This window comes from Canis lupus, chromosome 1 (genome assembly GCF_003254725.2).
Source record: "Canis lupus dingo isolate Sandy chromosome 1, ASM325472v2, whole genome shotgun sequence".
Taxonomy (NCBI): domain Eukaryota; kingdom Metazoa; phylum Chordata; class Mammalia; order Carnivora; family Canidae; genus Canis; species Canis lupus.
In genome coordinates, this window is record NC_064243.1 from 88,948,684 (window position 1) to 88,962,555 (window position 13,872).

A 13,872-nucleotide genomic window follows, 5' to 3' on the forward strand; every position below is an offset into this window, starting at 1 on the left:
GACCTTTGAAGTTAGAGGTGATTAAAAGTTCAGCAATTTAAGAAAAAAAATTCATATTTTCTGACTGAGAGCTAAGCCTGATAACGCATCCAGCTGTGTGGACCCACATAGAACCGAGTAGTGAAGGGATGGCTATCACAGACCACCACTTAAAGGTGTTGAGAACCAAAGCTTTAAGGAAAATTACATTCGTTGCTGATAAATTCCATGACTTTAGAATCTCTGCTCAAAGCCACCCTCTATGATTAGGAAACAAAGATACTTACGATCAAAGACCAGATGCCAATTTAGTTTCTGCTGACTCCCAAAGGCAGTTGTGAGTAATCTGCCTTTTCTGGTTCCATTTATATAATAAATTCCCAGGTCCTAACAACGAAAGCCAGCCCTTGCAAGTGTTCTGAAAGACAGACTTATCAAAATGTGACCACTAATGGCAAAACAATCAAACAAAAATCCACAGTCCATGCGTAGGGTTGAAATCAGGAATTTCTTTTTTATTGGCTACTACATATCCTAGTAAGTTTCTGACAGAAGCAGAGATAGAGAGTGGACACAGATTCCTTCCTGGGAACATCTCCCTGCTTGCGCTCATCCTGACTACAGCAGTACCACCTTGCTTCACAAAGAGCACCACGTCATCTGTGCTAACAACAGGGTAAGTGAGAGTGTCGTTCCCAAGGAAGCAAAACATACACAAACAGGTCCCACACCGAGTGTCCCGGCTGAGTGCAGATAAAGGCTGCTAGAGCTGCAGTATCCTTCTCCTGGGCAAAGAAAGCCAGTTGTGACCTTCTAGTTTCTCACAGGGGTCCCACCCTCCCTTCCCTCTTATCAAGCCCTTAACTACCACCAATAAGGTCTTCTTCCAACAAGTACTCTATTTTTCCAGCATTTCATCATCTCCTTCTACAGCCACTGCTATTAAGATCTGAACTGTGTCCAAATGATTACTTTAAACTTGGCCCTTACTGGGAGATAAGAGAGTGGAGAGAAAGTCAGAGAGACAGCAGATATGGTGGTATTTTGTCTTCGAGGGAGGAATTAATATAAACCCCTGTATCACCCTCCATGATGTCGTCAAGGGAGGGCTGCTGAAATGGGAGGCATTCATCTGCAGAGTCCTGCCAAGAAACTGCTTCCCACCTGTGCCCTGAATGGCTGAATCTGAAGGAATGCAGCCAGCTTAAGAGCTAAAATAATATTATTTACAAAATAAGAGAGGAAAACACCCTTTGATATGTTTCATTGAAAGTGTGCCATGGTGATCTGCAGAATGCTTCCAAAGATGTGAGGGAAGGTGGCACAGGGACTCCCAAGAGGTCAGAAGGTGGGGGAGTGGGCCCTCCAGTGGCTAGCAGCCATGAGGTGCGCCCTTAGGAGTTGCACAGCCTTCCCCCCCGGGACACCTGACCCAGGATGAAAAGCTAGGTCCTCCACCATGCCGAGGAGGACAGTCTTCCTTGGTCTGCCCAGCAGCACCCGTGGCTTGGGGTAAGCTTAATTCTGGTGCTGCGCTCTGTGCGTGAGTTCAGAACCTTTCTCACCTAATGCCAGCGATGCGCAGATGCCATGATGGACATGTTCCTGGCCTACTTACTCTTTCTCAAAAGGTGAGGTTCCATTGTGTGATAGAATATAGATACCAAATGATAGTGCAGCTTTAACAGGCAACTGAACACCCTGTTGCATTTGGAGGAATTGACCCAAACCTAAGAAAACAGATTTTTTTGTTCTCTTCCCTCCCCCCACCCACCACCAGCAAATCATCGTGTGTGTGTGTGTCTGTGTGTGTGTGTGTGTGTGTGTGTGTGTGTGTTTCAAAGTCATAAAAGGCACAAAAAGGTAGCAAGAAGGCATGGGTGAAGTGTCTCCCGCCAAGCGCTCTCTTTTGGCCCTGGTGACTGATCTTTCCTCCATTCAAGTGATGACGGTGGGGCCCCTCCGGCCAGTTCTCTCATGAATCTGGGATATTTTCAGCGCGATGGCAATAAGAGGACTCAGCACAGCCTGGAAAAGGAAGGGAAAAGTCTGTGAACAACTCACATCAGTCACAGGAGGGCCACTGGGATTGGTTTCTGTTGCAGTCATCTGGATTCAACTCCAATTTGCAGCTGAAAGGCAGAGTTACTGCTGGTGAGACACCTGTTCCCTAGACCCTGGTTCCTCATCCATAAAAGGAGAGAGAAATGGGTAGGGTGGGGTGGGGGGTGGTTAGGGGAGGAGATGGTCTCTGGAGGTTGTCCAGCAACCCCAAAACACTGATCTCAGATAGGAATCTAGCAACCCCGGCTGCCAGAGCATCGGGGCATTTCATGAACAAAGCTTTATGAACTAAGGAAGTCCAGAGAACCCCACAGGCTTCCTCTGCTACTCTACCCCCACAGTATGTACACCCCACCCACACATGTATATGCACAAGAACTTAAGGAAACACACTCATTCTCCAGCCTAGGACCAGAGGCCTGCAGAACCTACTATCTTGACTTTCAGAGAAAACAGACCAACCCATTGGCTAATGCTCAGAAATATCTACTCATTTCTTCCCATCAAATAACATTAGTGTTCCCCAGAAGGAGGGCAGTTTAGAGGCCTAAGGAGTAGATTCTCAAAAAAGCAAAGGACATGGAAAGAATAATTTCTTGCCCTCCAGTTGCTTCTCATTTCATGAGAGTAAAGCATTGTTTTTCAAAGTGTGGAACACATACACATACAAATTAATGATACAGGAGATTATTTTAGATGGTTCATGGACCTGGCATTACCTACAAAAGAATGAGAACGTCACCCCATTTTCCATTCTTCTTTCACCCTCCTAATTTCATCAAGGAGAAACTCTGTTGGTGGCCAATCTTTAACACATGAACCGGGGATCCCTGGGTGGCGCAGCGGTTTAGCGCCTGCCTTTGGCCCAGGGCGCGATCCTGGAGACCCGGGATTGAATCCCACGTCGGGCTCCCGGTGCATGGAGCCTGCTTCTCCCTCTGCCTATGTCTCTGCCTCTCTCTCTCTCTGTGACTATCATAAATAAATAAAAATTAAAAAAAAAAATAACACATGAACCAACACAGAGCATGCCACAGGCAAGCATCACCTAGCTAGAAGGTAATATCATTGTATATCTTATTGAATTCATTTTTTGTCGTGAGCTTTTATTTATCAAGGGATATCACGGTTTTTTTTTTTCATGTACGTGCAGGCTTTCTATAATAAATAAATAGATTTAAGTGAAAACAATGTAAGTCCATTTAAAGACAAGGATACTGATGGAAGAGAAGTTTGGGAAATATAGCATAAGGGAAGAAACAAAGATATCATGTTGAGGAAAAGAAAGCCTGTTATTTTTGGAAGGGAGGGCGGGAGTGGAGTGTAGATACACGGCAGTCCTGAGTAATAAGTGAGCAAGCCTTGTCTGGAGAGATAGAAATGCCAGTGCAAAGCGTAAGGATTTAACTCATTAGGCAAGGAGAGATGCTGGAGTTTTCAGAGTTAAAAGGTGACACTGTGAGACCTGTGCTTTGGATAGATTGTTCTAGAGGCAAGCCCAGTAGTTTCACACATTAATGGCTAAATGTATGAAATCATCTTACTCTATGAAGATGACTAGATGGAGGAACTTGAATATAATCTTGGAAGCTAGAAGGGAGATGAGAATCTTGAGCCATTTCATTACAAGTGCACAAGCAAACTGTATTTCCCTCTGGTTCTGCATCCATGAACAGTATATACAGAAACAGAAAGTTTTATTTTCTTTTAATAACCCTCCTGGTGCCCAGAAAAATTTCCTATACACATTTTGCAAGGCCATATTCCATGTGATGCCTACATAGGGGCATCTGGATTCTTTAGGAGCCAAGCACTCATTGGGTGTGGAAATCAGATTATTGGCTTTCGTTCCCCATCCTCTCTTCTCTTCACCACCCCTGCCCCAGCTTTTGGGGGAGCTATATAACTCTTCATTAACATCTATAAAAGAGGTTAAATGAGGATGGAGAATGAGAATGAAGTTAAAAACCAATCACTTTAACTGAAGTTCTGGAGGGCAAATAAAAAGATGAACTTTATCCCATCTATTTAAGAAAATGCAATGAAATCGAACTTGAAACTTCAAGAACTGAAAATTAAGACACAATTTGTTTCACATCATTGTGTGTTTCAAGATCAAAGACTTTAAGTGGCGGTATCCATTGGCAAGAGGGTAAGGAAGCACAGTTTTTTGTTTTTTTTTTAAAGATTTTATTTATTTATTTATGAGAGAGAGAGAGAGAGAGAGAGAGAGAGGCAGAGACACAGGCAGAGGGAGAAGCAGGCTCCATGCCAGGAGCCTAATGCGGGACTCAATCCCAGGACTTCAGAATCATGCCCTGGGCCAAAGGCAGGTGCTAAACCGCTGAGCCACCCAGGGATCCCCCTGGAAGCACAGTTAGTTAGTTAGTTAGTTAATTATTTACTTACTTACTTACTTACTTACTTACTTACTTATTTATTTATTTATTTATTTATTTATTTATTTATTTATTTATTTATTTATTTATATTTTTTGGAAGCACAGTTTTAAACAATGTTGTAAACCCTGCAGAAGTTCTCTTAAAGGATTTCCACTGAACTTGGTAGATAAACCTCTGCTTTTCATTTCTTCTGTAAAACATCCTGATTGATGTCCACAGCACAGGAGCTGTCTGTGAACCAGTACATCACTTTCTAATACGCTCACCTACTTTTGCCTCCAGCAGTTATGTGCTTTCCAGGAGTCAGTTAAGTTTGTGCCTAAATATGTTAACACCTGTTACACTAGTTATTCAGAATATGTAATTAAATGATACATAAACCAATGAGATGTGAGTATACATAGGAAGAGTTCTTTCTATGGAAATTAAGTCGAATGTTCTGAAAAGAATCTAGATAATGGCAATTAGCTAATCCTGTGAAATTAATGTGAGATACAGTGAAATATTGAGGAGGAATAAAAAAATGTCTAGAAAATTCTTTCTTCAGATGACTTCCCAAATGTCTTTAAATTACCCCTCACTATAAAGACATTAAAGGTGAACATGACTGATGAAATATGAGTGGGAATCTATTCAAGAAAGACAATCACAATACCAAATAGTGTGCTCATATTCAAAGAAAAGGTCTTGGGTCAACATTAAAAGACTGACAAATAAGTATACATTTATATATGTTTTGTGCTGAAAATACAATGATCAAAATAGGCACTTAGTTACCTCTTTTAACTCTTTCTGGATTCATGAATCAAGCACTTGTCCTTTGCCCTGATCATGTCAGAGAAAAAGGTTTGGGTGGGACTTACGTCCATATGAGAAAGACTGAACATGGAACTTCTACTCTGAGCACAGAGCTCCAGGCCAACACAGCACAGAAGCTGTGGTGCCATCTGCCCTCCAGGGACCATGAGGGATTGAGAAGAAGGACATCATTGATGATCACCATGGAATGAACACTAGTGAGGTCTTTTCACCATTATCCAGCAACCCAGAAAGTCTTCAGATATTTGTTTGACCCTAAGGAGTTCTGGGACAGGTCCCTAAAAATGCCCAAGATTAAAATTTTCATCAGCCTTGTGGAATGGAAACTTCGAGTTAGAATTAAGTTAAGGATCATTAATCAATGTCTTTTTTTTTTCTTGCCTGAGTATATAAAGTAAATACTAGAATATTTGCAAATGTATATAAATGCTAGAATAAGTGGTTATGCCACCAGGGCAGGAATTTTGTTTAATTCAGGCCTTAGAAAGGTGCCTGCTACTTAGGAGGTATTCAATGGATATTGGTTGAATAAATGAATGCTATTTCAGCTTGGTAAAAAGAAGCTGAGGAGGCAGACAGAGACTTCTGTGACCATGCATGCAGGGTGTGCTGGGCAAGTGGAAGGGTCACTGGATTTTTGCTGTCCTGTTTTTCTTTAGAAATCACAGCTTTGGCGATCCCTGGGTGGCGCAGTGGTTTGGCGCCTGCCTTTGGCCCAGGGCGCGATCCTGGAGACCCGGGATCGAATCCCACGTCGGGCTCCCGGTGCATGGAGCCTACTTCTCCCTCTGCCTGTGTCTCTGCCTCTCTCTCTCTCTCTCTGTGTGTGACTATCATAAATAAATAATATAAAAAAAATAAAATCTTAAAAAAAAAAAAGAAATCACAGCTTTGGGGGCACCTGGGTGGTTCAGTGGTTGAGCATCTGCCTTTGGCTCAGGTCATGATCCCAGGGTCCTGGGACTGAGTCCCACATTGGGCTCCCAGCAGGGAGCCTGCTTCTCCCTCTGCCTATGTCTCTACCTCTCTCTCTGTGTGTCTCTCATGAATAAATAAATAAAATCTTAAAAAAAGAAATCACAGCTTTGAGTACACGTGAATCCCAGATGCTCCTTTCCTATCATTCACTACGCACCATGGAAAAAAGTGAGAGGAGATTAATTTCCCTGAAACAACTGGAAAGGCCCTCAGAATCCGGAGTGAGATGAGGAGCTAAAAATTAGAAACCCGTGGAAGTGAGCTTTCTGAGGTGGAACCGGAAGCACAGATCTTGAGAAGCAGAGAGGAACATGGGATGATCTAGTTTTGAGTTCTTCTTGTCACAGATGAGGAAACCAAAGCACCAAGAGTCATGATGAGCCCAGGACCACACGTCTGCTTGGCAGCTGAGCTCAGAACACACTATTACCTCCTCTACTGCTCTTTCCATCCCACAATCCTGAACTCGAGGAATGTCCGGACAAACAGAGTGGATAAAAGGAGCCAAGGAGGAGAAATGACAGAACAGTGGGATTGTCACCTGGGACACCAGGCAGGTCCCACCTCAGACAAGGGGTTAGACAGGACTGATTAAGAACAGAAGGACAGGAGGAAGGAGTGCATTCCTGGTTATGTGAATGTATTAGAAGTCCCAAGATGATTCTTCACAAATTAGGAGAATACACTAATAGAGACTTTAATCAATTAGGAATATAGCATCTTTTTTCTAGGAAGTACTTGACCTAGTTTTTCTACACTCAAGAGTAGGAAACAGTGAGCACCCCTCTTGGGGCAAACTGAGTTGGCAACGTATCCATCTGGCACTGTGCCTCTGATGTCCTTCCTCTGTCTTGGAGAGTCGGGTGGATATTTATTGTCATTTCAACTTAACAAGCCTAGCAGTCTGAATGAAGAGGGAATTGGAGCCTGCCTCTGTTTAAAATTTGGATACTTTGTTTATCATAGCTTTTAATTGTATGGATTTTGATTTTGATTTTATTTTAGTTTTTAAAGATTCTATTCATTCGAGAGAGAGAGAGAGAGAGAGAGAGAGAGAGAGAGGCAGAGACACAGGCAGAGGGAGAAGCAGGCTCCATGCAGGGAGCCCGATGTGGGACTCGATCCCGGGACTCCAGGATCACGCCCTGGGCCGAAGGCGACACTAAACCGCTGAACCACCCAGGCATCCCTGGATTTTGATTTTTTAATGGCAATACTTGTTTTGATTGCTGAGATTTTTTTTTGGTGCCTCATTAAATTTTGTACCTAGCTGACCTCACCCTAAGCTCTGTCCTGTATTAGGTTTTAACCTGTTCCTGCTCCCTGGAAGGACAGAAAGAGTTCTTCCTTTCACTTTTTCTCCCATCTCCTCATACTTTATGTTGCTGTGGTGGTGGTTTTGATGCATGTGCATGTAAATTAGGGCCATAAAAACAAACTCCTAACCAACTGAACTTCTTCCCCTAATGGGCAATAGACAAGAGAGGTGTAAATGATCTGAATGTCACAAGACTCAAAGTCAATAGTTAACTGATTTTTTTTTTTTTTTTGAGAAAAACAAAACCCTAACTGGAAACACAAAACACAATCACTTATTAAGCCAGATTTGTCAGAATTCGTGGAGGGAGCCCAGGGCTGGGCTGGTCTTGAGGAAGGATGACCATTTGGACAATCAAGGAAGTAAGGGTGTGGGGAGGCGGGCATGGGGATAACAGCACTTATCCCAGTTCCTTGTTTGGGGTAGGTAATACAAGCGAAGAGAATGCAGATCATTCACCAATAGAAGACATGAATCTCCTAGTATCAATAAAATAGGAATTTATAACAAATGCCACTTTCTTTAGATTCTTAGGGGCAGCTGGCATCAACACCCTTACAGAATGGGCTGACCTCCTCTAATGATTTCACTCCAACATTTGGTTTTAGTCCCTGTGCTATTTGCTTAGTTTAAGGCAATGGTTCTTGAACTTGAATGTGCATCAGAATCATTGGAAGGTCTGTGAAAACCCAGACTGCTGGTCCCCTCCTCAAGTTCCTGATCCAAGAGGTCTGAGGTCGGGGCCCCAAAATGTGCATTTCTAACAAGTTGCAGGTGATGCTGTGTTGGGGGTATTGGGAATACACTTCGCAAACCCTGCTCTAAGGTGTGCTGATTCTTGTACCTGTCAAGCCCTTTGCTCCAGCTCAAGGCTTGGTTTTCTTGCTTGCATCACACACCCCCTTGCCCCTGCTGACTGGACCAGAAGTGGGTTCCTGACCTTCAGGCAGCCATCAAAGTCTGGCCAGCAACCTGCCAGACAGCCTGGGACAAAACCTGAACCAGCTGATCAGATTCTTTCCCTCAGGGATTAAACTGATAGGTAATGAAAGAACGAGCCAGTTAGCAGTGGGAAATTAACCACAAGGTTATAATTAATTAACCATGAGGGTATAAGGGGCCACGGTAATCCAGGGGTTGTAAGAAAGATCACAAAAAGTTACAAGAAACTATGAAAAATAAAAAATAAAGAGACCAGAGGGAAATAATAAAGAGTTGGTAGAGAGAAAAGAATGATGTGAATCCCAATAATCTCTCAAGTAACTATTCACTCACTCCTGCCAGGGGGGCCTGAATCTATAACTCTGCTCAAGGTCTGGTCTCTAGGACCTGGCCCTAAGACAGGACCCTCCCTTGGATTTCTTGAGCTAACCCCAGTCTCTTTGTGCTCTAAAATAAATCAAAATTTTAAAACAAATCAAGACAAAATTACATTAATCCAATAAACTTAGCCCAAATGATGTTTTTCTTGGACCATTTTGAGGGACTATGGCTCAGCTTTTACCACCAGTGAGAAAAAGCATCTTTCCTTATAAAACAAAACTTCTTGTGAACTAAAATTAATTTCCTCACCAACTCAGCTCACAGCTGCACCAGCACATCCTACTAATCTCTCCAATGGCTGGGCCAGAAGTGCTCTTCGGTGAGTCTTTCTGTCTCTCCCCCACATTCAAGCAGTGGCCAAACCCATCGGTCATATTTCCACAGTGGCTCCCCATCCATTCACTGCTCCTCTTCTCGTTGCTCCCTCCTTAACACAGTCACCTGCCATCTCTGACTAGCAGGAGACTCCTACCTGTTCCCAGTCTCACTACACTAAGCTTTTCAGACCAGACTCATTCATCTGGTGCCCTGATGTAAAAGTCTCAGAAGATTGTGATGCCTGGGTTGCTTGGTGGTTGAGTGTCTGCCTTTGGCTCAGCGCATGATCCTGGGGTCCGGATATCGAGTCCCACATCGGGCTCCCTGCATGGAACCTGCTTCTCCCTCTGCCTGTGTCTCTGCCTTTCTCTGTGTGTCTCTCATGAATAAATAAAATCTTAAAAAAAAAAAAAGTCCCAGAAGATCCCTCCAAGGCTATTCTCAGGCCCTCTTGGCATGGCTGTCAGACTCTTGATGGTTGGGTCTCCCTCTCTGTGGTGGGCAAAATAACAGCCCCCCAAGATGTCAGGCCTTAGTTCCTGGAGTCTATACATGTGACCTTTGAGGGAAAAGAAAAGGTTCTTTGCAGATGTGATTAAGTTAAAGATCTTGAGATGAGATTTTCCTGGATTCTCCAGCTGGACCCTAAGTGCAATCACAGCTGTCCTCTTAAGAGAGTGCAAGATCACATACCCACACACAAGAGGATCAGAGAGAAGAGGAGCCAGAGGTGGGAGTAACACAACCACAAACCAGACAGTGTCAGCAGCTGCCAGAAGATGGAAGAGGCAAGAAGGTGTTCTCTCCTAGGGCCTTCAGAGGGAGTGTGGGTTGCCAGCACCGGGATTTCAGAACGCTAGCCCCCCAAACCAAGAGAGAGCCGTTGCTACTGTTGGAAGCCACCTGGTGTGTGGGACTGTTAGAGAAGCCACAGGAAATGATGACACCCTTCCCTCCCTCCTGAATCTGCTCTCTGCTCCTGTCTCACACTGCTGCACCCCTGAAACTGTGACGCCTTGGCCTGAGGCAGCCCACCTACCTCTCTTCTCCACTTGCACATGTGTTGTTCTATCAGTTTAGAACCATGTTGCAATCTCACCCATCTCTTGAGGCTTCCTTCCTGAGATCTTCTGACCATCCCACCTGCCCAGGTAGGCTCTTTCCAGTCTCCAGACACTCACTTGCTTCTTTGATGATTCCTTTTATCTTGATTTACAGGAATTTGTAGACTTTATTTCCCCCTCTCTCTTTCTCTCCACACTTCCACTAAACTCTAAGCTCTTTACAAGAAGGCAAAGCTTTTCTTACATATGTCTGTTTCCTCCACAATATGTATTTTGCTCATAAGAGTTGCTGAAGAAAATAGCAGGTTTGGGAAATTAGGTAGTCAGGTGAGTTGTCCAGTGTTTAATGCAGTGAGTGATTACTGAGAAACCACCTCATGCTTTGTGTCCCCTTCATTAGGAAGATTCACCAGGAAGAAATGAGACTGTCCATCTATCCCCCCACCTGCCTCCTCCTCAACCCAAAGAAGAGTCCAGGCTTCATGTTTCTTAGGCTGGGAACCCCTCCCCATTTGGGAAGGGTTACTAGGTTCTTGGGGGATTCTAATTAGCACTAAGTACTAATGTAGAGCAAGGGCTGGGGTGACGGCATCATCATCCAGAGTTGAAAGGAAAGGAAAGCTGTCCAATCCAGGGAATGGCCTCTGTATTCTGAAAATGGTGGGAACCTAAATCTTGGATGCAGCAATGCTGAGGAGGGAGGGAGGCCTGTGGGCAGTGGCAAGGACCATCAAGGAAAAGAACCTGTGCCCCTGACCAGAGCAGTGCCCCAGATAGATGGCAGGAACAACACACAGACATGGTGCACAGAGCAGCAGAGGTACGGCCAACCACACAAATCTGCATTCCCCCCAGGATAGCATGCACCTCTCCATGCCTCTGTCCCTCCTGTGTGGTCTTTGATGCTCAGGAAAAGGGAGGGAGCTCCAAATAGGCACTATGGAGCTTTCTGGGAACTCAGGCTGAGATGACCAACTTAAAGATAGCCTGATCCATGCAATACAGAAATGCAACATTTCTTATGCATCCCAGGAGTCATAGAGCAACCCATACCTGTCAGGATTATAAACTCAGAGTCATCCTCTGACTTTGTTTCCAATATGTCTGGGCATTGGAGACAGTATCTGATTACAGTGCCCTTCAAATCCTGAACATGCACACAATGAACAGAGAGAGTTAAGTCAAGGACAAGGACCTGTCGCCCTCAAGCCCACTTTATAAGGGCTCCTGCCCAAAGCGGTGAGGGGAGTGGAAACCCATTCCAAGCCCATCTCAGAAGATGGCAAGGGGTGGCATCTTCCTAGAAGAAGGGGTGCCTGGTCTTCCCACAAAGATGCCGTCCACCAGCCTCATCATCCTGCCCATTCCCCAGATACTTTTTCCAGTTCTCACAAGGGTGCCCTATAGGCTAGATGCCACTCTGGTTACCATAAGCCACATTTTAGGTAAGAAGGATGACTGACTATTTTAAACGCATTTGGGAAGCATCTAGAATAGGAATTATTACTGAAAACAAAGTCAAATACTTTTTTGCTAATAAAAATTAAGTGAAAATGCTAAACGTTGCAGGATTCTACTCTTTATTACAATCCATACAACCACAGCCTTGACTTTTAAGTCCCTTTTCATGTGACACATATACCTGTCTTGACCTACAATATAACTAAAATTAGACAAAATGGAGACTATGAAAAATGACCACATAAATCTGAATTTTGAGCCCGCACTGAGGGAACCATCCATCTTGTCACTATCAGAAGCCCGGCCTCCAGAAAAGCTCTCTTCTGAGGGGTGGAGAGCCATCCCAATATATAAGCTGATGAAACGCTTCCAAAGAAGCTCAATCAAAACAAAAACTACACCCAAAAACTTTGGGATGACAGCGACAAGCCTATTAAAAACCACACTGACCAGACAGGCCAGGCCCAGTTCTCCACCACCCTCCCCACTCCTGCCATTGACCAGGGACTTTAGGAGGTGAAAGGTAGTCCCTAGATTGCAAGTGCAAGATAGAACAGAAGTGTCATGAAGCCAATTTTCCTATTTGTTCAAATGTGAGCTCCTTTTGGGTCCACACTCAAAAATATCCTGGAAAGATGGGGAAGGGGACAGAGCAACTCCACTGGCCAGCACCTGCGGGCACCACTGATGGGCATCGGGCAGAGTCCCAGTGCCCTGTCATTGTCCTGTGGTGCAAACACAGACCAACCTGCAAGATGTGACAGCTTACTTTCATAGAACTGCCCCCTGGTCACTCTTTCCCTCCTCCTCTTCCCTCTCCTGTTCCTTTCTGGCCTTCCTTCTGTTGTCAAAAACATTGTAACAGGATGGGCAATGACTAGCTGGGTTCAGATCACCATAATTTCCGCCCACCCTCCTCAAATGTCCCTACTGTGTCTTCCACATTTCTCTTCATGGGTAGATTCACAGCAAACTTCAGAAGTTTCCTTGATGTGGAACACATCTGCCAATTCAGAGGGAAAGTATGGTCACCCACCCCGCTACCACCACTCGCAGAATTGTTAGCAGAAATACAACTGCACAATTGAAAGCAGAGGCTACAAAAAAGGACCACTGTCCAGGTGGTGTGGCTCAAAGGACTCTCCTTGAAAACATTGACCTCCTCTCTTTTTCCCTCTGTTCCAACCACTTCCAAAAGCCATGGTCTAGGGAATCAGTTACTTTTTAAAAACATGTTTCCTAGAGTTGGAACAATAATGAGATTCAGTTTGGCTTTCTGCATGTGGATCCCAGGAAACCTTGCTTCTTAAAAACAGGTTAAAAGCTTCAAAAGAACAATAGCCAAAACTGTGGAAGGAGCTTTGGTGTCCATCGAAAGATGAATGGATAAAGAAGATGTGGTTTATGTATACAATGGAATATTACTCAGCCATTAGAAACGACAAATACCCACCATTTGCTTCAACGTGGATGGAACTGGAGGGTATTATGCTGAGTGAAGTAAGTCAATCGGAGAAGGACAAACATTATATGTTCTCATTCATTTGGGGAATATAAATAATAGTGAAAGGGAATAGAAGGGAAGGGAGAAGAAATGTGTGGGAAATATCAGAAAGGGAGACAGAACGTAAAGACTGCTAACTCTGGGAAACGAACTAGGGGTGGTGGAAGGGGAGGAGGGCGGGGGGTGGGGGTGAATGGGTGACGGGCACTGAGGGGGGCACTTGACGGGATGAGCACTGGGTGGTATTCTGTATGTTGGCAAATTGAACACCAATAAAAAATAAATTTATTATTAAAAAAATAATAAGATTTGAAAAAAAAAAAAAAGCTCCAAAAGAAATTTCCGAAAGGGTGGTCAGAAGACTGCTACCCTAAGGTTGAGGGAAGAATCGGAAGGATGTGACTGCAGGCTCCTGTCATGGTGATGCCGTTTCGGTGAATCTGGGGGAGCAGTCAGGGAGGGGATAGCCCTGACAAGCTCCCAGAGTGATTCTGATCCAGTTCAGGTATGAGAATCACACTTGCAAAGTACCATGCTACTTATTCTAGAAGCAGTGGTTCTAGAAGAGTAGTTACAAGCTTGGACTCTGAAGCTAAACTGCCAGGCCCTGTCCCTTGTGAGCTGTGTAAGCTTGGGTAAGCC

The 13,872-nt window shown here is 44.3% G+C and overlaps 1 protein-coding gene across 1 annotated transcript in view; it reads right to left on the reverse strand.

Moving 5' to 3' along the window:
- Positions 1-468: 468 nt before the first annotated feature.
- PGM5 (phosphoglucomutase 5) overlaps positions 469-13,872 on the reverse strand; it is a 189,361-nt gene continuing 175,957 nt past the window's right edge. The window contains exon 11 of the mRNA XM_025423380.3: positions 469-2,007. Within this exon, the coding sequence (XP_025279165.1) occupies positions 1,918-2,007 (90 nt within the window). The 3' untranslated portion in view covers positions 469-1,917. The remainder of the gene's footprint in view (positions 2,008-13,872) is intronic.